Source organism: Notothenia rossii (assembly GCF_949606895.1).
Source record: "Notothenia rossii genome assembly, chromosome: 9".
Taxonomy (NCBI): domain Eukaryota; kingdom Metazoa; phylum Chordata; class Actinopteri; order Perciformes; family Nototheniidae; genus Notothenia; species Notothenia rossii.
Genome location: NC_136907.1, coordinates 21,380,113 through 21,405,146, shown reverse-complemented (window position 1 = coordinate 21,405,146; position 25,034 = coordinate 21,380,113). Strand labels below are relative to the sequence as shown.

At 40.2% G+C, this 25,034-nt stretch overlaps 1 protein-coding gene across 1 annotated transcript in view; it reads left to right on the top strand.

Annotated features, from left to right (window-relative positions):
* auts2a (activator of transcription and developmental regulator AUTS2 a) overlaps window positions 1-25,034 on the top strand; it is a 281,667-nt gene that overhangs the window by 35,701 nt on the left and 220,932 nt on the right. Inside the window, 2 exon segments of the mRNA XM_079647564.1 lie at window positions 23,664-23,812; window positions 23,814-23,877. Coding sequence (XP_079503690.1) covers window positions 23,664-23,812; window positions 23,814-23,877 — 213 coding nt within the window.

Sequence of the window (25,034 nt, the reverse complement as noted above, 5' to 3'; positions counted from 1 at the left end):
TGTTTGTGTGTGCTGCTTAAAAGGTTCCAGTAGCTGTCTACAATACCACGGCAGAAAAATGGCTGCATAAAAAACAGTTATCGGGTATTTCAAATTCTCTGTGGTTGTTTAGAAATTAGTTTAGTATTCTGTCATTGAAGCGATGGTGTTGAGAAATACTCTATCAAGGTTTTTGTTTTTCTTTGAATCATTGTTTGTTTGAATTTCTATGCGGGTAATGTGAATAATTTTCAATGTTGTTTCCTCAGTCCTCATCACGGATAGAGACGTTTGTGTAAGGTCTGCAGGGCGTGTGTTGATCCAAACAACTCACATACTTTTTTACGTGTCACTGGATCCTTTCCTTTTAACAGAGTGAGTGCCTGCTTCAGGCATGGTGAGCATACACAGCATTACAAATCAAGTGCAAGTCAAGGCAAAAATACTAAGTGTCATGACAATATAATATGCTAAAGTTTAGCAGGTACTGTACTGTTTGTTTACCACACCGTCTTCGTTTGGGAGATTAGTATGTTTGCATGCTATAATGCCTTAATTTAGCACTACATATTTGATACATTTAAGTGTTTACAAAATAAAATTTCTAAATGACTAAACTTCACAGTGATCTCTTAAATCGTTGTAGAAAGTAAAGTAAAAAGGACAACACCTTGCGCTTTTATCTGGTCTCATTACTTTATTTGCCTTTTTAAATGGTTAGTGTCTGAGGCACTGAATGCTTCTTAGACAAATTGTCTGTTGTGTTTTTCCTGCTTATTCAAAAGTTTTTCTCAAACAAACGCTCTTTAATTTTTCGGCAAACCTCTACATCCTCCTTCTAAAAAAATAATAGTGTTGGCATACATCATTTTCCACTTATCTTCTCTACTTGATTTCACACACGATTTGTACCCTCTCATCTACAGTATTTCTGTTTAAGTGCTGCTCTCTGAAGCGCAAGCATGCTGCCCTTGCTAGCTTCCACATTGAGAACCTTTTGTGTAATTGCAGTAGTGCAGCGATAATCACTTGCCTCTGCGGTTTCTCCTCTTAGTCACAAAGCCTCAGATGCCTGTCTTTTAGCAGCCACTTATCCCTTCTCTACCCTTTTCCTGTGTTGTTCTTGTTGTATCATTTCCCTTCACACTGTCAGACTTACTCAGCACACACACTTTTTGTGATTTCTATTACTATTACATTGCATTTAGCTGACGCTTTTATCCAAAGCGACTTACAATAAGTACATTCGACCGGGAAGATACAACCTTGAAGAAAACAGAATCATACAAGAACATCAGGTTTCATAGAGCCAAACATTTCAAGTGCTACTCAACTGGCTCTAGATAAGCAACTCCTTTATTAGTATATAAGTGCTTTGTTAATAGTTCTATTGCTCGAAGTGGAGTCGAAAGAGATGAGTTTTCAGTCTGCGCCGGAAGATGTGCAAGCTATCTGCTGTCCTGATTTCAATTGGGAGCTCATTCCACCATTTTGGAGCCAGGATAGCAAACCCACGTGTTTTTGCTGATGGGAACTTGGGTCCCCCTCGCAGTGCGGGTGGAGCGAGCCGTTTGGCCGATGCAGAACGGAGTGCACGTGCTGGGGTGTACGGTTTAACCATGTCCTGGATGTAGGAAGGGCCAGATACATTCGCAGCATGGTACGCAAGTACCAGTGTCTTGAAGTGGATTCTAGCAGTTACCGGAAGCCAGTGAAGGGAGCGGAGGAGCGGCGTGGTGTGGGAGAATTTAGGAAGGTTGAAGACCAGACGAGCCGCTGCATTCTGGATGAGCTGCAGAGGTCGGATGGCACATGCAGGTAGACCAGCCAGGAGGGAGTTGCAGTAGTCTAGGTGTGAGATGACGAGAGCCTGGACCAGAACCTGCACTGATTTCCGGGTCAGCTGGGGACGTATCCTCCTGATGTTGTAAAGCGTGTATCTGCAGCAGCGGGTTGTTGCAGCGATGTTTGCAGTGAAGGACAGTTTGTTATCTAGGATCACACCCGGATTCCTTGCAGTCTGAGTCGGGGAAACAACAGAGGTGTCGATGTTGATTGTTAGGTCAAGAGTGGGACAATCTTTTCCCGGAAGGAAAAGCAGTTCAGTCTTGTCAAGGTTGAGCTTGAGGTGATGAGTAGACATCCACCGAGAGATGTCTGCTAGGCAAGCAGAGATGCGTGCGACGACCTGGGTCTCTGAGCGGGGAAAGGACAGAATTAGTTGGGTGTCGTCAGCGTAGCAGTGGTATGAAAAACCATGCGGGCTAATGACAGATCCGAGCGAGTTTGTGTACAATGAGAAGAGGAGGGGACCAAGAACAGAGCCCTGAGGGACCCCTGTAGTTAATTGACAAGGGTCGGACTCGGACCCTCTCCAAGTTACCCTGTAGGTGCGGTCTTTGAGGTAGGAGGCAGGGCTCGAGCTTAAGGACGTCCCGTCGTCCCAGGGCCCAAAAAAATAGTGTCAGGGAGGATAAAAAATAATTTGGGGACGAATTTGGGACGAGAGTTAAAATAAAAATACCCTGCTTAATCTACTACAAACGGCGATGAAAATGAAATCGACTGCACGTTGTGTGTAGCACACAATTATTAAACCTCCTTGTCAACATAAACACACAAAACATTTAGCAACCCGCGAAACACAAACACACACACACACACACACACACACACACACACACACACACACACACACACACACACACACACACACACACACACACACACACACACACACACACACACACACACACACACACACACACACACACACACACACACACACACACACACACACACACACACACACACACACAAACACACACACGTAAGCTGTGCCCATGTGCTGTCAGCCAGCCGCACAGCTGGCTGTGCCCGCGAATTCCTGGCCCGCAAATTCGCGGGTCTATCTACAGTAGGCTATGTACTGAGTGTGTGTATTTCGCGGGTTGAGTGATGTAAAATGACAATGGTATCCCGTGGAGGAATTCTGAAATGTTTTACCGTTACATCACAAAAACGCACAGCAGAACCAGACCCTGGAGCGCCGGCCTCTTTATTGACTTACTCCACTTCATCCCCTATGGGTAATAAGGCTGAGATGAGAACCCTCCATCGTATTTAGTCCTGAGCAATATGCTGCGCCTCTCCCCATGTATGGATGGGTACCGAGCCCCGGTATTAAACGGGCTCCGCCCGGGCCGGAATTATTAAAGACAGTGGTAACGTTAAGCTCCGACGTTATCTGACTTTTTATCGGTACTGGAGACATTTAAAAAATATGTCATATGTAGTATTGCTACATAAACATTATATCGCAGTTTTAGTTTATCCAACTCCGTTTCTAATATGCAATAAGACTACAACATGCGTCTATGATATATTTTCGAGCTTTCCAATCCAGACGAGATCTCTCTCTCCCGTCTGTGTGCGAGGGGGCGGGGCAGTTTGTAAAGGTCTCATGACTGTGTTACAGACTGTCCTCCTGGTTAGTGGTTACTCTGGGTTCTGTCTTCAGGACAGAGTGTTGGATTTTTTTTGTTAATTGGATGGGACTTGATTTGATTCAATATTAGTAATTTTCTCGTTTGTGTGTTTGTTTAAATATATTTGGCCTTTGTCATGTGATTGACTGATTTACTCAAATAAAAAGGTTGATGAATTATCATCTAATGATTTGTATGATGTTTTATTTATGTTAAAGGTCACTTTGAATGATTTTAACTAATGATAAGTAGTAGAAAAACTAGTATCTTAAATTCGGGACGGTCCACATTAATTTCGGGACGGCTTAGATTGTATTTCGGGACGGTTCCGGGAGGATGGTGAAAAAAGTTAGTCGAGAGACCTGGTAGGAGGTGAGGAGGGAAAGTGAAGTGCCTGAAACTCCAAGTTCTTGGAGAGTGCAAAGGAGGATCTGATGGTTCACCGTGTCGAATGCAGCAGACAGGTCCAGAAGGATGATGACAGAGGAGAGGGAGGCTGCTTTAGCCGTGTGCAGTTCCTCAGAGACAGCAAGGAGAGCAGTTTCTGTTGAGTGACCTGCCTTGAAACCAGACTGGTGCGGATCCAGAAGGTTGTTCTGATGGAGATAACAGGAGAGTTGTTTAAAGACAGCGCGTTCAAGTGTTTTAGACGGGAATGGGAGGAGAGAGATTTCTCCGTGCGATGGCTGTCTGACAGCTGACAGATTTCACCAAGACAAGATGACACCAATGCAAAGTGCTCTCTCTGCTGGCTGATGTATGGTGGAGATCAGTCTCCCGACAAAGCCATTAGTTATGCTCTGACTCAAAGCACTGACATCATCAGCTACATGCGAATCCTCTGATAATTTGATAACACCTATCTGTAGCTGAGGCCAGTTTATCCCAGGCTAACGTACTGTAGCTCTTCAAGCCTCTCAATGGTGTTGAAAGCTGTCATCTCTGTTTAGCAGTGACCCCAGGGTAGTTTGACAGACAGGTAAAGGGGGGCAGAACGGACTGTCATCAGGGTCACGGAGCCCTGTCGTACTTTTGTCACACAGCCTATCCTCCCAGGAGACATCCCGTCACACAGAGAGAGAGAGAGAGAGAGAGCGAGCAGTGCTGGAGGCCAGCCTCTGATATGCAAACGCAACAGAGTGACGGCTCCTTAAAATGTCTCAGATTCCACTTCCCTGCAGACGCACAGCCCGGCCCACAGGATATTGGTTGTGAAAGCAACAAAACCCATACACCCTGCCTGTGTACTGTATGTCAGGTCATTTTTCCAGCGGATTCTTGCAAGCTGTAAAAGCTGTCATTTCCTTGATGCTGCTCAGCTTGCTTTATCCTGGGGGCGCACTCCCACCAAAAGAAGTGCTTTGAGCTAAATCACGCAGCCAGGCATGCATGCTCGAACCAGAGGGAGGGCTATGGTTAGTGCACGCTGCACTTTGTGTGGTTACTGAGCAGCGTACTGCCCCCCCACCCCCTACCCCACAATAACTCTCTGTGGTCTATTCTAGATAAAGATCAAGCCAATATGAGGCCCTTGAAGATAAGCACAATTTAGTTTATTTATTTTTTTATCTCTGTTTGTTCCAGCCATTTACTAAGTGGATGTTTCAAGTCTCCACTGAGAATGTTTTCTAGTGTATTAAATTAAGAATTTGAAGTGTCCTTTTTTAATTCAGTGTAGATCCATGCAATCATCGTTTAAAATGCAGCTGAAGACACGGTGATTTGATATGCTATAATAAGCTTTACTGTACATCAAATAGCTTGAAAGAAAAAGAGATAACAATCTTGTAAGGCCAACAGAACTGGGCCGTGTCTTTGTTCTTTTCTTTGTCTTTTCATCTCTCACACTGACTCTCACCATATTTCTGGATGTTCTCCCAGACTGTGTCTGCAGTCTGTGTAGATATGAATATAACACACATTCCTGACTCTGCAAATCGTGTCAAAGTAATTGATTTGCCTGATTAATGGCAGGGAAAGGGGAAAGTGTGCGGTGTAATAAAGAAACAGAGTTGTATGAAGATATTTCCTCCTCTGTAATATTTCATTAGCTGGGATAATTAAAAAGCTACTTTTTTTGGTACCTGTTGTCTGGGAACATTAATTATTAGGCTTAACACTGTTGAGATATTTAAGCCGTTCCTCACTAGTATTCAGTGTTTTGAATTTGTTTGAATAAATGCTTGGCAGTGTTAAATAGATGAAACAGCTAATTGTGGCATTGCTTTCTAATCTCCTAAAAAATACATATCAATATCAATTTATTCCATATCTATTTATCGTCAATATTCACTTAGAGACATCTTGTGTTCTCGTAATTGCATTCTGTGGGTTGTGTTGATGAAGGGAAAAAGGCTCCGCCTGAGTGCAGTCTCGAGGGACAGGACTACAATGGCTGGCTGAGATAACATAATTATACACAACGTTACCTAATGTTCACATCTGCTAACCTTAGCAGTGCTTCAATGATTTATTTCTGTTGGCATACCTTCTGTTGTTAAGTGAGAGTGGGTGGGCTGTGATCTTTAATGTTACAATACTGTGTTTGTTTCTATATGACCTCAAGTAATAAAGATGTCTTTCAGTTCATGTTGTGCAAAGTCATGTCAACATAACATATTCAGGACCTCTAGCCGCATCTCCAGTATTACCTGCAGTTTTTATTTAAATTTGAAAATAAATAAATAGCACATGCAGTTTGGTTGGAACACAGCTCTTAAACCACTTTGAATAGAAAAAGCCTCAAACCCTCCAGCTTGTACGAGATCTCATGTGTAGTAAATACAGTATCTACTTCTGCCGTGATGGTTATGTACCAATCAACATTTGCTAACTAAAATCGGCTAGGTTCAATGACTTAGAGTTCTTTAAACGTGTTCTCCATTAATTAAGCTTTGCTTTTACTTGGAATTTGGACTCACAAGAGAAGGATTGAGCCTTGCAACACTGCAGCTTGTTCTGGTGTTAATTATAGTAATTGAGTGCAGGTTAATATATACAAAAATACTTTTTTACGCAGTTTAATGATAAAAGTCCTACATGCAACCTGCAACTGCATCAGGTGTCCTCTGGAGAATCATTTCTGTCACCTTGGAAAGTAACATTTATTAGGTTTCATTTGGAGGAAGTGGAAGGACAAGATAGTGTTGGTGGTGAATACCAAGCAGTTAGGGTGGATCATTATTGTAATTTGAGGGAATAGTGTTCATGCATTGCATATGCAAACACTCTTGTTAGGCTTGATGAGCAACTGATGTGTATTTTACTTAATGATGTGGGCCAGTGCTTTGTAAGGAGAACCTTCAGTTCTGATTTTGATGACTATTACACATTTCTGCTCATTTCTGCCATGTAAATAAAGAAATCCACCCTGCTGCGACTGTAGATTAAGTTTAAATATCCTGATTAACAAAGTCTTGCATAAGTGCAAATAATTTGATGAGTATCCACTTAGTGAGTAAATGTCCAATTTACTCACCCAATAACTCCTTGTTGTAACCAATTTAATTGGCTGTGATTTTACAGACAGAAATGTATACATAAAAACCATTGCTTTCTTTACCTACTGCTAAAATGCCTAGAAATGTATAAAACATTTTCACAACTGGATGCTGAAACTGGCAGACTGAAAGTGGGAACAACAGAATCGCAAAGACCAGCTTAAAGAACACACAGAAACACTAACATGCACCGTCTGTCTTTTTATAGTACTCTGATTATACAGAGAAATTCCAGGCTTTATTCAAGATGACTGATGCCGTCACTTCCTAATTTCTTCTGCTGAAACACAGTTGAACCAGTGAAATGTAGAGAAAATGTCTGCCTATGACAGATTACAATTCGTTTTCCTCTCTACAATGAATTCTTAACTCTTTCAGACCGACTTTATCAGTTGATATTCATTTCTCTTCCCCCTCAAGGACTTCCTCGACAAGAATGAAGCAGGTTTCAGGCTTGTAGTTCTTAGCAGACCTATTGCAGGATTTAGTTACTGAGCCAATCCAAACCGCAGATGAATACTAAGCTCACCCCCTTGTAGTCTATCGTGGTGCATTTCCACTGCATCTACTAGGCTTGCTCTTTTTGGTGTTCCATTTGGGATAGTGCTTGGTATCTAATACTTTCCTAAGTACCATTTAAGCCAAGGTTCCAAGCTAGCTGAGCCGGTACTAAAAGGATACGGTAAACCACTACAGACCTCTGATTGGTCAGAGGAAACCATCACACTTAACATCCTGCACTAACTCAGCATGTTTTAATAACAAATTACCTTCAATAGCAATCACTCTCGACCAAGGTTTAAAACAAATAGTAGCTGGCACAATTACACCATATAAATTACTATAACAAAACCAAAAAAAAGAGGGAGAATTGAGGTGGGCAGATTTGTTGCAGGTAAAAGGATTCAGGGATTTTCCTTGATTGTAACTGTCTAAAGATGTTGAATTTTAAATGGGACTTTTGCTGCAAAATAACTTTAAATATAACTTTTGCTGCAAATGATCAAACATGTTTTGATTGATAAATCCAATTAGGCCTTCACTCTCAAGTCTTTAGTCTTTAATTATTGATCCCTCTTTGTGGCTAAGAAGTCATTTTTCTTTGTAGTGCTACATCTTTGGCACTGATTATTTTGCTAATGAGGTTTGACTATATTCCTTTCTATTAGACTGTGCTTCTCCGTATTTATAAATCTGACTTCCTCTGAGGATTGTGCTCGGTAACATTTGAACTCCAAAAAAGTAGAGTTTTGGACCGCAGTTAGTTACATTACATTACATATCATTTAGTTGAGGCTTTTATCCAAAGCAACTTACAATAAGTGCAAAAAACATAAAGAATCAAACTCCGAACAACATGGAAGGTGCAGATATATTCACCTCAAGCAGGATCATACCATAGTAAGTGCTGGTGAATCAGTTACAAGGCCTACATTAACTCAACAAGTTCTTCGTTTAGTTAGCACTATTGAACAATGTTTTTACGAGTTGTTCCTTTTTGTATCATGCACAAGGAAAGCACATGCACATGAGCAAGCATGCTGATGGCATAATACACATTCCTTTCTACATTTGTTTTCTATTCAACTGATCAGGAGGAAAAAGAAGAAATGCAGCACATTTGTTGAACCTCAAGCTTACACACAATGCACTTTGGTTACAAAACCAATGCAAACATATTGTTGTGTTCATTGTCTGGCCATGAACTAGCCTGTTTAGATCCCCTCCCCAGCTCCCCTGGTAAGCAGGGTCTTTGTTGCTATCAGAGGAAGCAGTTTGGATGTTGCTCAGAGATTTACTGCTAATGAGAAGAGATCAATAAGCTCTCTCTAATGATCGCTAATGCATTGTAGTGTGATTTCAAAGATAGCAATCGTCATTCATTTTGAAGTGGAGAATATATAGCTAACCTTTCATTTAAAGTAAAACATGCAGCAGTTTCACATGCAGCCTGTCGTTGCTTTGTAGCTCAGTTGAACCTGTCAGGGAGGACACAGTGATGGTCTCTTGGGAGCGTTTCTCCCTGCTAGATTTCCCTTCTCAGATGCCCGTGTTGCTCCCAAGAGTAGCACGTGTATAACATATCATCAGGGGCCAATACACTTCATCACAACAACTTCATTTGTGACACTGTTGGACAAACAATTGTCTACGCTGGTAAATGAAGGAGTTTCAGTTTCTGTGGAATTGAAGACATTTCAGATAAGTTGTGTATAATCAGACTTATGTATCCTTCTATAGACTTTGTCACACTCTCAACACAAAACATGAAGCATATTATTATCAATCTTGGATTGCTAGATGCTTTCAATAAATGTTTGAATTGCCTGTTTGTGTTTCCCTGAGACTCGTCCTAACCTCCGCTTATCCTGTTACATCTGGCTCAGTCAGACAGCCTCCCACTCCGAGTGCTGTTTATCAAATAGGTTTTCTCATTACACCTTTGGTGGAAACCTGTCAGTGGCAGTTTATTATATTTTCATAGTTTGGTTAATTCTGTTGGAAGTCTGATTTGTTCTCTTACCTGTTTTAGATAGTTCTGTGCATGTTATACAGGAATGAGGAAGTAAATGTCGAGTTTTTTACTCTTTCACTGTCTGTGATATGCAGAATGAGATCACATGCAAGTAACGGCCCATCCACACAGCAGCGTTAAAAAATCTTCCAACGCTTCTGCCCATTCACTTTGAGTGGGGTGACGTCACGTTGCCTCGCTTTTCGCCGGACTGCATTTAGGGGAAGCAAAGCAAAGATTTCCAGGATTTCCAGGATTTTCAGGATTCAAAAGTTGAGCGATGTTCAACTTTTGAAGCTGAGGTGGAAGCGTCAGCCAATCAAATCCCGTTTATGCAAATCTGACAGTACAAACGCTAGCCAATCAAACCGCGTGTAAGCTGGGAGAGACATACCGCAGTTAATTTCCTCATATTCCAAACGAGAAATTACGGTAGCAAATCACCCGGTTCTTTACGACCAGTAACTATTTACCGGGATACAAACCGGAGGAACCAGGCATGGAGGGAGGTGGCAGAGACAGGTTTTCGCCTGTTTGGGAAATGTATATCATATATTAATGTGATTTGTTGTTGGTCGCGTTGCTCTCAAAAAATCCCCAAGCTTTCAGACATGCCCACCTCCAAGATTTTCAAGATTTTTTTAACGCTGCTGTGTGGACGGGCCGTAAGGGTTCGGTGCATACAATCTCAACTACATTGAAGGGAAGACCATTTTTGTATTGTTTTTTTCTTTCTCCACATTCAAGCTTACCTTTCCCCCCCCCCCTATCTTTGATATACAGTTGCAAGAAAAAGTATGTGAACCCTTTGGAATTACCTGGATTTCTGCATAAGTTGGTCATAAAATGGAGAAAAAACATTGTTGCATGTTTGAAGTTTGCAAAAGAGCACCTGGATGTTTCACAGCACTACTGGCAAAATATTCTGTGGACAAATGAAACCAAAGTTGAGTTGTTTGGAAGGAACACACAACGCTATGTGTGGAGAAAAAAAGGCACAGCACACCAACATCAAAACCTCATCCCAACTGTGAAGTATGGTGGAGGGAGCATCATGGTTTGGGGCTGCTTTGCTGCCTCAGGGCCTGGACAGATTGCCATCATCGACGGAAAAATGAATTCTCAAGTTTATCAAGACATTTTGCTGGAGAACTTAAGGCCATCTGTCCACCAATTGAAGCTCAACAGAAGATGGGTGATGCAACAGGACAACGACCCAAAGCACAGAAGTAAATCAACAACAGAATGGTTCAACAGAAGAAAATACTCCTTCTGGAGTTGCCCAGTCAGAGTCCTGACCTCAACCCAATTGAGATGCTGTGGCATGACTTCAAGAGAGCGATTCACACCAGACATCCCAAGAATATTGCTGAACTGAAACAGTTTTGTAAAGAGGAATGGTACAAAATTCCTCCTGACTGTTGTGCAGGTCTGATATGCAACTATAGGAAACGTTTGGTTGAGGTTATTGCTGCCAAAGGAGGATCAACCAGTTATTAAATCAAAGGGTTCACATACTTTTTCCACCCTGCACTGTGAATGTTTACATGGTGTGTTCAATAAAAACATAAAAACATATAATTGTTTGTGTGTTTTTAGCTTAAGCAGACTGTGTTTGTCTATTGTTGTGACTTAGATGAAAATCAGAACACATTTTATGACCAATGTATGCAGACATCCAGGTAGTTCCAAAGGGTTCACATTTTCTTGCAACTGTATTTGCAATATATGGGCCATTATGAAGAGGGGGACAGCAAGAACACTTTTTGAGCACTTGACTATTGTTTAAAGACAGACCTGAAACATTGTGAGGATTTATTTTTACTGTGTGCTCTTTTCTCCTTTTAACTAAGATACCAATAACACTCAAATGACAGGAGTACATACAAATAAGTGGATTCAGTGTTACTCCTTACAATTAATTGTGATGCCATCTTAAGAAGCCAAAATACTTTATCTCAGCTGAGTCTTCTTTATTAATGCTGATTTTGAAAATCTGTCTATGCTCAAAACGCGGTTATAAATTCCTTCTGAAATATTTTTCACACGTGGCTTACAGTAAGTGCAACAATGAGCTGCATTAGACAGTTGAAAACTTAAACGACTCGTTGCACGGTAACTGTTATTGTGACACTAAGCTAAACTTCAGCATACCAACAACTCTTAATCCACCAAAGTGCTTGGAATTACTACAGTCATCCTGGAAAGACTGTATTTGCGATGTGAAGCCAGCTGAGCAGTGTGAGTGTATTCTGGCTCAGGCCCACTCTGTCTTTCCTGGCACAGTCTCCCTACTCCATTGTAGAGATGGTGATCTTTTGCTGGGTTTCTAATTACCAGTGGAGGGGCAAGTCTGCGCTCTCTGGTTACACAGTTGGCTTTAATGTCCCCGGGCTATAAATAGTGCAGGTGTTGGCTCCCTGTGAGCTGCAGCCGCTGCACAGTCTCAATACAGGCAGAAATAGAGCTCTGCATGCACAGACACAGTGTGCTTCATTGATTTAACTTAATGTAAATTGAGCAGAGGTCAGCTTTGTTTTTGCATAAGCAGTGTCAGATATTACTATATCTGATTTATATCAGTACTTAACCATGCTATCTAATCCTGGGGGGAAATTAGATGGCATGGTTAAGTACCTTCACAAGGACACTAAGCTTTTTTTGGTAAAGTCTGAAAAAAGGTTTTCACAGCAAACCACAGTAAGCAAATTCACTGTCAGAACTGCTGGGATATGAAAGGTTGAACATTTCCCATTTTTTCTTCGTCCGTTCGTCAGTCATTCATTTAGTGACTTTTCCATTTATCAAATTAGCTGAAAGATTATTATTTTGTAATGACCTGAGGTGTCTTTACTTCCGTCTGGGTCGTGCACTGCGCTTTTGAGAAATACAAGTTCATTCAAGGGAAGCTTCTTATTCACTGCAGGATGGAGCAACAAGTTTTCAGATACATAGCAAAGGACTAAGTGAGCATCAGAGCAATTTAATGATCTTCGTTCCGTACCCAGTTGCTAAGCAACCTGCACTGTGCTGTCTGAAGCCACAGTGTCCCAAAAGTAACATCACGTCATTGGTCTGAGGAGGAATGGTAGCAGGGAATGTGAAGCCACGGGTTAAACAATCATCACTTTTCTGCATGTTGACCCACCCAAGGTGCCCACATGGTACATTTTCAAAATCACCTTTGTACCGTTAAAAGAAAAATGTTCCCATGTAACCAAATGTTTAACAGTATAAAGAGAGTTAATCGCCTCCTGCTTGGTGGTCAAAGCATGAAGATTGACTGTATTCCAGGCTGAAGACAATCGTGTAAGCCTGCTGGGCTAATCTAACAATCATTTCTTGGCTGGAGAGCCCATGGAGAGAACCTCTTTTGTTCAGATGCCATAAACTGTACACCAGTGTACTGTAGAAAGAAAAAACAAAACAATTAAACCAACTGCTATAACTTTCTCCCTCTGAAAATCACTGCTATTGCCTGACAACAGTCTTGTTTTGGCAGTGAGCGGAAGAATAGCACATGCAGAACAGGAAGGCTTCGGCATCCATCATTCACTTCTTTACAGAGTCAATGTTTTGCTGTGAATCATAGAGGTGGAGAAAAGAGAAATAACAGGGAATGAGAGCTGTTCCTACAAAGCCAGACCTTGAAGAAAACCAAGCATTTTCCTTTTTTTTCTCACCAAATCCCAGGAGAGAGGGATGCGTTTCCTCCATAGACTGTATATATAAAGGTTTCCTCCTGTGGTTATTGTTCTGGCTGCACCGCACACTGAAATCACAGAAAACAACGCTTTTTCCAAGACAGCAGTGGAAGCAAATGGGCTTAGGAAAGTTCGGAGAGGATACGTCAGTAATGTATTGTACTTTTTGCCTACTGATTCTTGTTCTATATGATTATAGGCATTATATGTTATTCATTAAACACTTTTACAGGATAAAAAGTACATTTTATGTCCTATACTCAGTTTAGTTGTCCGTAGGTGTTTGGATCAGGGTGGTTCAACTGATCAACTGGTTCAAACCCCTCTGCAGTCAGCATGTCGTTGTGTCCCTGGGCAAGACACTTCAGCCCAAATTGCTCCTGTGGGGATTGTCCACAGTATTGTATTGAGTATGTAAGTCGCTTTGGATAAAAGCGTCTAACAAGTAACATGTAATGTAATAAGATGAGCAGTCTGTTGGTTGTGCTCTGATGTTTTCCTTTGAGGCAATAGATGGAGGCTCTCATGATCAACCAAAGTCTCATTAAAGCTTCCTTCTGGCTATACCAAACACTAATATGCTTCAGCAAAGCTTCCATCCGCTCTGAATCCAGGAGGAGGCTAGGTAAAGCTTTGCTCCTCCACTGGTTTCTAACCTGCAACCACATCACATACAGAAACAACATATTTTTTCAGAACTGATTTTGTGCATTGAGCTGGAATCTCCAGGGGTTCAGACATTACAATGGAATAGTTAATGGACACATATCATAAACAAACACATTCATATTAATGTATCTACTCTAGATTTAACAGATGATTGCCTCTGACCAGACATTTTGACTCCATTCAGGAAACAAATTGACGGTAGAGTAATTAAATGGTAAATAACACATTCTGAATACTGCTCTCAGTGAACCATGACCCCAGCCTCCATATACTGCCCTCCATTGGTCATGAATGCCACATGTTTCCTGCTAGCAGCTCTTCCTCATATCGCTAACAGCTCTCAAGTCCCTTGCCATCTTCCTTAAAAAGCTTTCACTGAATCTTTCAAGGGAATCAGTCTCCATGCTTCTACCAAGCACATTTTCTCTCACCATGTGGCAAGCTTATACAGTTATAGTAAGTTGAAAACAAGCAGCATCACAAGCAGTGTGTCTGTGTGTTTGTTGTGTGTGTGGGTGGGTGCCAATGCTGCTGGCTGCTTCCTAAATGTGGTTGAAGCTTGGCACAAGGTGTCGCTTGAACATGTTTGGTTTTAGTTGGATGCAACACTGTAGACAGAAAACCTGTGATATGGGAATTATTATACTCTTACATATGTTGTCGTTGATGATGCATCAGACATGGCACTTGCTGCCCGGGGATTTGCTTTAATGATGTTGCAGGCTGGTGTGTGTGCGGTTGAGTACATTAGTGAGAAAAGTAAATCACTCGAGTTGGCTGGCTGAGTTTTGTTTTTATTTGAAGTTATTTCACTCAAATTGATGTTTGTTTTTTGTGTGCTCGGGGACAATAACAATGTATCAAGTTTTTGATGATAATATTTAAATCAACATATCCCTGCAATGTACTTATCCAGATTTTATTTTTTTCCTCTGAATTCTCGGCTATGCTCAGTGGCAGCATGAGTTCCATGATGACTTGTTAAACAAAAATGACTTTTGGAGCAGTATTAGACTTCACCTGGATGTCAAGTAAATGTTGCTCTGTAATTGTGCATGTATACTATATAAACCTAAATGCTGATAATGTATCAATTAGCAATCTATATATTATTTTTTATTTATACATATATATGTATACTTCATTGTAAAGCCAGATATTTGCCAAAACCAAGACCCGTAATACATAAAATAGCCTATAGTATATTAAAGGTTGGGTAGGTAATTTTGGAGAAACCAGCTCGAGTGTGCTAGAATTAGAAAATACACAACCGGAACAAATCTGCCACTGACTTACAGAGCCCCTCCTCCAACACACACGAACGCGCACATGACCAATGAGGGCACGAGATAAGTTTGCGCACAGAAGGAAGGCTGACAGGCAGGTAGGCCATCCAATTATTTTAGCCGGTCTGGCTAAAATAATTGGTCGTGCTTTTTACAGTACTACGGCTTCCACAGATGACATTTTTTATGTATTTATTTTCAAAGCATTTAATATATTCATTGCTATCGGGATGTTAAGAGCATTCCATTGAATATAACAAGTGTTTCTGAAATCAATTACATACCCTACCTTTAAGTATAATAATCTGCTCACACAAGCTGTTTTTTTAAGGCTTGTATAAGCATGTACAGTATTTACTTTAGAGGTTAACATGAAATGTTCATATAATAAAACATATTTTTGTTTTTAAATAGAGTACCTTTTGTCATATGAATGTAAAGTCTCGTGCAGATTACAATTAACTCCCATCATGCCTTGCCATGAGGAGATTTTAAACAATGAGTGAGTTGTCAGTTGTAGACAGCTAAACAAATTGGCCCTTCTCACAGAAAGTGAATCTTCTTTAGTAATAGTGAATGTCAAACTCCAATAAAAGCTCTAACCCAGTGCAGTCACCTTAAGCAATATGTGTGCCTGTTCAAGCAAATGCTTCATTTGCCTTAACATCTGTCAGCAATTGGGTGTAATTATTAAAGCCAACAAGGGCAGCTTCAAAGCTGGGACCAATCTCAGCACATCATTATTTCCTTGTGGTTTGTTTTGAACAGGGCAGCCTGCACTTCATCTGATTTCGCTCTCTGCTTTATTTATTCATTTTTGTCGCATGTTATCCCGCTGTTGCTACACATAAGGCTGAACCTTACAACCGATGTCTGCATCTAAAATGCTCTTTATTGGCTTTTACAAGAAAATGCAGTGCTCTGTTTCAGTGACACAGAAACACAAACCATGCTGGCTTACGTCTTTCGACACCCATAAAGGGCCGCTCTGCCTGCTCTGCTTACTCAGTGATTAACATGAAAAAAGCCAGGCTGTATCTGCTCCTCATGTTTATTTAATCAGAGTAAATGTTGTGGGTTCTTGTGGCTCATGCTGAATGTTTGTTTTTCATTAAGTCCTGGTCTCTGTTGGCGCCTCTGCAGAAGGTCTGATTTCCCTCCTGTCAAGAAGCACAGTGGAAACAAACGCATGAACACAAACACATGCAGCGCCATAAATACAAATGTACATGAATAAAGATGTGTTGACTTCGATGCTTAGTGAGATCTGTTGTTTCCAGAATGGAGATATTGTCAGGACCTTTTTAGCAGCAATATGTTTGGAATAATGCCAACCTCCCACCCACTACAGGCCTGTTGGCACTCTGGACACGTTTTCCAAGAATGTTTATGGTGGAAACAATGGAGACATTAGATTGCCGCCTGCGATACAGTATGTCAATGAAATTGTCCAATTGAATTTATATAGCCCAATGTCAAAAATTACACATTTGATTTAGACTTTATAAATAAGTAAGGCTCTCACCACTTCAGTTGTTGTGTTTTTTTCCGGAAGCCTGATTTAACTGGATGATACAAATAAGACCATGTTGCTAAGATTCCCATTTACCTCAGTTTCCCTCGCTCCTGTCTGCCCTCACAGAAAGAAAAAGAAAACAGTATTTGTTTAACAGCCAGACACAACCATGAAATCAGATTGGCATACACAGGATATCCCCTTGTCTTCTTTCACGCACCCTCCTGACTCAAATGAAGAAAAAAAGAACTCTGCTATGATGAGATTAGTGCCAGGAAATTGGCTGGGTGTCTTTGTCTGTGTGTATGTAAGTGCATTTCTTGAAGTGGACCCTTTCTTGTCAGGCCCAGCTATTGCTGTTAGAGTGCTATGATGAGAAAAGATGGTGAACAAACAACTTGTAGATGGTTATGTCTGTCAGGGGAATTATTTACTGCCGACCTGAAAAGCTCTGCTAGCCTCAGACAACTCTCCCGCTACTTCTGTGTATCAAACAGACTGGAGCCGTTTCTCAAAGTCGAAGACTTGGTAGGACATGTCCTTCCGAGTCAGGTCCTTCAGAGGCTAGGCAAGAATCCTTCTTAGCATTCGGAGAACGAAGAATGGAACAGGCTAGCGTGCAGGTGTGCGTCATGTACAAGGCTAATTATGAGGTTGCGTTACTTTCACGGAACACATTTATGGTGATAACAAATGTAACATATTTACCAACACATTTACTACGCCACTGAACATACCTACATTTAAATGTGTACTACACAGATTCAGCCATTTTCCGCCAAAGATTTGGGAAATTGGTCCGTGTGCAAAGAATTGTGGGCCATTTAAGATAGCCGAGGATACACATAAGCAGCCTTGAAATGTTCTGCAACGAAGAATTCAGTCCTCGGTAGAATTCCAAGGATCCTGTACATTGGAACATTCCTTCGGCGGGATTCAATAACGTAGCATCCTTGAAATGGAGACATTGAGAAGCAGCTATTGGCTTATCTGCACCTGAACATTTTCTTACTACTGTATACATAAAAAAATACAAGATATTAAAAACAAGCCTGAATTCAAACTATTGTAAGGTATTTGAGCTGCATACATTGTATTGTGTTTAGAAATTGGCCTCGAGATGTGGGAAGCCAGCCTTGATACAAATAATTAATGAACCTCCCTTAACTCACATTTCAACTTTCAATCCTAAACGTTTTTATGAGTCGGGAAAAAATAAACTCTGGCTCAAGGATTTTCTTAAATGCTAGGTCACCTTGGTAGAAAATGCAGTCTTGAGTTTAATTAGTTTCTGATTTTGAATTGTGGGGACATTTTTTTTATTCTTCATGTAGTGCACTGCTTTTATTCATCACATTTAAATCAACTCAGAAGTCAACATGAAATGCTTAGTTCCATGATCTACTGTACATGAATGCGATAGCTAATTTTGTTTGAAATTCTGTACTACCTTTTCATTCCCTTTTACTTTATTCGGGAGCTGCTGTCCGCTCATGAATCTTCGGCTCCTTTCTTTGAGCTACATCCATTTGCACCTTGCTCGATCCCTTCAATTATTTTTCTCACACAACTTTGGCTCATTATTCTGGTAGAGTGGTTGTACTTGAACTTCTTGGCATTTTTACTCCTCTTTGTTTCAGGAGATGCAGTTATTAAGGTGCATAGACAGAAGGCTCAGTCAGTGGTGTTTTCTCCACGGTCAGTTTTCTTGCTGAAGCCAGCAATGGCTGATTGTGAACATACTGTATGTGGATTGTCTCACTTTATTTTCAGAGGAAAAGTGTGTTTTGTTGGCAAAACTACTCTGGGACAAATGTTTCAGTATTGCACTACCATTTAGAAAAACTCCCAAAAGCTGTGCCACATTACCATTCTGCCTCATTCAGTCCAGGCATTTTGACTCTGACCCCACAGAAAGACTTGGAGGTTACCTATTGTTTATCCCTTTCATGATTGTGGTTTTAAAACATAAGTGGGATCTGACAAACATAACAATGTTATTTAAAAGATGATGCCAAGCATGGTCAAACATTGCTTTACTGTGTCTAACATTAGCTCTGAATTGCTTTTACAGCTTTTTAATCTTAAGAAAATACTTTGCACTGAGCCATCTGGAAAATAAAGCAGATTGTGATGCACAAGTTTTTTTCCATCTTAACACAATAATTGAATGACTCCTTGTGCTGTAAAGCAAATGCCAGTTTCCATGCATTACTGGGTCATCACTATAAAACTAACTTCTGTACTTTGGCCGTGTGGATTTATATTGTTGTTTTCAATTATGTAGAAAGTATGGTATCAATATAAGCAAAACTATGACACAAAGAACAAGAACAACAACAAATAAATGTTCCTATTAATCTGCAGCTTAAAGTCTTTTATCATTTCATGTAGAAACTTTTAGAAAAAATACTTATCTCCATATCGCACCTTTTTTATGACCAAATTCCAAAGATATTTAGTATACAATAATGTTTCAAACAGAGAGGAAGAACACATCAACAGTCATCACAGTGTTAAATAATGTTGTAATTCCCCTCACAATTGGCCGATAAAAACATGCAATTGGGCGAGCTGCATTAATGCTTTCCAGTTGCTGATACATAATAGTGTGATGAGTAATGTGATCTGTTGGGCCCCTAAATAATAATCACATAAATTCAGTTGTTTGAACATTAATTTAGAAGATAGCTTACATCCGAGTTATGCCCCCACAAGAAGCGCCAAAGTGAACCTGGCTATGAACCATTAGATTGCACATGAAGGAGGTCAGCTGGAATCACCCCCTGTAATTGGTTGCATCTTCACAAACAGCTGTAGTGAATCACCCATCAATTTGTTGCGCCCTACTCTTGCTTAATGCTATTTCACACCTACTAAAACTGTTAATACCAGTTCAAGGAATCCCTAAAGAAAGAGAGACATTTCACTACTCAAGTAACCAGACAGCTCAAGTTGATAAGGGCTGTTCTCCCGGAGAGATTGTACTCATCAGTCCTTATTAGCATTCATTAGATCTCTTATTATTGTTTACTTAGTCTTCTGTTGTGTAGAGTTTTGAGACGTGTGTGTTGCTGATGTACACGGGAGCTTGTGCCTGTTTGTCTCTCATCAACATCTGTTGTTCTGCCACCAGTCATCTCTCTCTTTGACTCTCTGCTGGGGATCAGCTCTGTACACTCATTAAACTGTCTCAGTAGCACAAGTTGGTTAGAGTGATTGATCAGCCTCTCCCATACGTGTTTGTTTGGTGGCTCAAATGCCATCAAAGATACATTGTCTGGTTTGTTTTATCTTCTGTTGTAGATGTTGAGTTCAGGGTGCTTCTCCCCACATAAGATGGACAACAAAGGTACAAACACATGACAAAAGAGTGAGAGAAAAAGGGAGACAGCTGAGACGAGCAGGAGAGAATGCATCAGATAAAAATAGGACACTGTACAGTTTTTGTTTGGAGAAGACATCACATGCTGCAGGATGTATTAATACCTGCTCCTGTCCAGTTGACCAAACTAAATCTTCCAATTCATTCCAGTTCATATTTTCAAGCGTAGTGAAGTCAGAGCTATCCTTTGTTACATTCAACCTCTCCACAACTGTGAATGTATCCTGATTGACAAACCATTTCACTTTTATTGAGCGCACCAGAGGAAGCACAGTGTATTTTTCTGGCCCTTCACAAACATACTTTATAAGAAACGGTGATGAGGAATGTTCAGGAAAAAATTGCATGCATCGTGGGATATTAATGCAGTGCAGGCGTCTGGAGTTTAATAATGTGCAATTTTCTAAAGATTCCACATCCAGTTTGAAGGGATATTTTGGTTCTGTTAAAATGACACAACAGTGAAGGTTATAAAGTAGATTCAAGACATGTTTTTAATACCTATCTTGGAATAATAGGTTATGATGGTTTTTCGACAAAAAAGAACATATTATCATACAATTATTGTTCCCTATTAAACCCTAATTTTAAAATCCTGAATCTATAGATATGCACAACATGTCTCCTAGACACTTCAGCAGTCCAATAGAAAATATATGCACCTTTGTCCTGTCTAGAATTTTAGATGCAAAATGGATGTGTGTTGGGTGTATGTCGTGCTGTGTATGGTGAGTGTTGTCCTATATGACACATTATACAAAAAGCTATTTTATAAGAATGTAATGGAAAATCAAATAATCTGAATGCATAATTCCGCAAGTGAGGCTCAAACATGTGTACGAACACTAAGAAAAATACTTTAATGAGTAGAGAGGGTGACTTTCAGTAGTTACTGTATATAATCATTTTTGATGTAAAATATCAGGATTTGTTTTTAACTCGTTATCAAACGAAACGTTTAAACATCCAAAATGTGCCAACACAATTAAATAAAGTTGACTAAAAAAAGCTGCCTTTCAGATTATAACAGGTTGTAAGGGTACCTGCATACATGCATTTCCACTAAATGCCACAGTGTAATTACACTGTACACTGCCAAACAATCACAAAAATGAAAGCTTGTTGAGAGAGTGAGCCATATCGGCTAATTACTTTCTTTTCACTGTCTTCCCAAGGCGCTGAAATAAGGAATTTGTCTTGCTATTGTTCGTAGGGTAGGCAAAACAAAACATGCATGATTTATTCAAGGCAATCAGCTGATTTGGAGGCTCAGAAGCCTGCAGAAAGCTGGCACAATGGAACCTATCTCAGCCCTTCATAACTGTGTCACTCAGGCTATTCTGTACACTGACAATGAATGTCATGTTGTATTATTTGCCTTGGATGAGTGTGGGCGGGAAAGGCAAATAAGATTAGTTGATGCATGCACTTGTTTTCTGCGAGTGACTTGAGGCCTTTAGAGATGGTTTAGTGAGTCAGTGGCAGTAGCACACCCATCAAACTGACAGCAGTACATATCCGTAACACTGGTGATGTAATTCTCTACAGGCATGCTAAGGCTGCTTCGAGGTGGTCCTTCAGCCAGAAACTGCTGCTGCTTGAGATGTGGTGGATTTATTTTTCTCGCCAGTATTTGGCAGAAAGGCTGCCCCGATTTCATTCCTTATATGCACTGCACACCAAATATGAGTCACACTGTGGTTTCTGAGGGCTGCGGATAAATCCTGGACTGGGGCAAGGTTTTAGAGGCCAGCTTGACTGCTGTTCAACAAATAAGCTATAAACCACCACTAAATATGTGACTGCAGCCTTCCTGCACTGCAAGTGAAAGTTTTAGCAGCAAAAACTTAAAAGTAAAATATGTGAATTGGAAAAATAGAAAAAAAAGAACATCAGCACTAATAAAATGTAACCAATGACCGAATAAATGTATTACCGTGTATTATACGTATTATACGTGTATGTAACACGTCATGCCTGGTTGAAGTAAAGCTAATTTTACTATTTTATATTCTGTGGGGTGGTTTAATTCATAACCATACATTATATTTACTTGTATTTACTTTGATGTAAAGCCTTGATCTTGAAATTGACTATTAAATGTACTGCTTTATAGAGCTTGAGTAACGCAAGGCAAGTTTTTTTTTAATAGCGCATTTCAAAGTGCTTTAAACATTAAATGCATCAGGTAAACATTGAATACATATAAATACATTTTATATGGTCATTAAAAGATAAGTAAATAAAATGTAAACAAGCTCAACTAGTATGAGACTTATAATTATTTAGGTAATCAGAATACCTTTATTAGTCCCACAGAGGGTAAATGTGCATCGTTATACGACAGGATATAGCAATAGTATTGGAAAAACCGGCAATTTGGGTCTCGTTACTATAATTAAAACAATAGCTGTACACAAACCATGAGAATAAGTCCTTTATTATAAATCACTATATATACTGTATCATTTCCTTGACCTTTAAAGGGTCCATGTTTGATTGTTGCTAATGCCACTGGGTACTCAACCTTGTCTTTTTAGCTTTCCTGTGAAAATGTAGCATCGACATGTCATTAGCTCCGCTGTGGCAGCTTTGCACCTTCCCCCCCAACAGTCGGCCTACACCAGCTCAAATGTCTCCCAGGGGATCTTACCAGCGGTGGCTCTTTGGTGTACAATGGAGCAAAGCAGGTCACCAATTCAAATAACAAAGCTGATTTGTTCCATAAGCTTCTCTGTGAACTGCTGTGATACATAACACAGTCTCTCCGTAGCAGATGAGTGGTTCTATTGATCAGCCCTGTCAAACTGTATAACCCCATGTGTGGACCCTGCAATATTGGAGTTGTAGCTTATCGGTTTGCTTTCAGAATACAGTTTACTTTTGAAAAGAAAAGTCTTCTGATGTTGTTTTTATTTGTTGACGGATAAACTGAACTCAATTGTGTTGATGTCTCTTGCTGTGCTTCTGCTGTTCTGCTTCCTTCTCAGAAATGTGGCTTTAGGTGAAAACAAGTTCAATCAAAGTTACCAATCATCTTCATCTTTGCCCGTTCTACTTCAGGCCGAGCTTGAATGTTGTTTAGAGTCTTATTATCTGGTGCTCCCTTTATCCTCAATATCCTTGTTGGCTTCTTAAATGTTCACTTTTAACAAAGCAACCCTTTTTGTTATGCTGTTCTTTGTGGAAAAATGTGTTAACTTCACTTCACTCCTTTTCTAAAGTGGAGATTTGTTATCTGTCAAAACAGGCTTACCAGAGGATATACTGTAATTTTTGTAAGCTCTGGAGTGTTGTATTAAGTGGATTTTGTCCAGGTATAGAAAATAAAATGATTAACATGTTGATTAACTGAACTACGGAGAGAATATACTCAGCAGCTTCATTCATCTCGCTTTCAGACTCCTAGATTCATTATCAACACTCGGCAATAACATTTTTGTGTTTTTGCCTTTTGCAGTTAATGCATTTAATTGTGCTACCAAATTCTGTACAATGACAATAAATGAAACGTATTGCAGAATCCTCTAAAGTCAGTCATACAATACGCACTCTAAAACACCTTACCAACATTTTGGTTTTGGACTAATCCAGCTTTCTCTTCTGTTGCTTTCTCTAAAGAAGAACTTGACACTGAGGCCCAAGGAGTGCAGAGAGAGTCCGGCAGTGCCCCTACGCAAGAAGAAGGCTGGGAGGGTCCTCAACGGCCTGAGCCTGGAGCCCTGCAAGAAGACTGTCCATCATCAACGGTCTTCAGACCAGGAGAACAACCCCCCGTCTGGTACACACACAAGGCAAGAAGAAGAAGAAAAACCTGAACAAGAAACACAAAAGGGTGAGTTTAAGATCTTTCTGTCGCACAGTATTGATACAGTTATCAGATCATATCTGCAGTATATCATTTATGGTAAATGTAGCAGAAAGCTACAATTCCATTATGAGCTGTAATACGCCCTGGAGAAAATTAAGAGACCACTCCAAATGTTTTTGTTAAAGGGGATGCTTTTGTACGTCTTTTATACATGAATATGTGTCCCCGGTGTTCCAGGGAACTCACCAAGTGTCAGAAAACACAACCCTCTCTATTTTCTTCCATACCCAAATCTCTTAAAAAAGAGATCTATTTTTCTCCCTCTCTTCTGACTTGATCAGAGCACGCTACCCTCTCCTGCAGGGGGGCCTGGTCAGCTGCAGCTCACAGAATCAGCCCCCTGCAAAAACAGGGCTGGAGAACAGCAATAGAGCAAAAATGACGCATGGCTAAAATGCATGATCTGTTTGGTATTTTGAAAACAGAAATGTAGAAATATAGGTATGGCCCTACAATATATCATTTAAATATAGCATGATAGGTCTCCTTTAAATCTAAATCTCTACAGGTATGGCAGCCATTCCATTCCAGTGTCTGTTGAATTCAGAGAGACTATACAATAGACTATACAATTAAAATGCTTTTAACACATACCTATAAATAGTAAAAACAGAAAAACTGATTATGTTGCAGTGGTCTCTTAGTTTTTTCCAAAGCTGTACATACAGTATGGATACATCCTGTGATTTCAGTGAGAAATTAATATTAGCAATTAATTTTTCTGACACACAGAATCCAAGTAGAGGCTGTTTATGTTTCAACCCATGGAGAGAAAGCTGAATGTAGAGACGATCTGGATCATATTTATTTATTTCAGTATGACAGCTTTAATGACATGACATGCATGTACAACATACCCATGAGTGTGGTACAGAGCAATGTTTGACTTGCACTGGTTAAATTAATGAAGTTAAAGTGCACTAGTCATGTGAAATACACATTAAGGGTATGTGAGTGTATATCAGTGTACTCTATGCCTGAACATATCTTTGTGTGTAGCAAGGTGACAAGGTCACTAATGAATATTTATGTTACACTGATACAGTGGCGTATCTCTACCAGCAAGGACTAGCTGTCTCAGAATTGCACACACACACACACACACACACACACACACACAC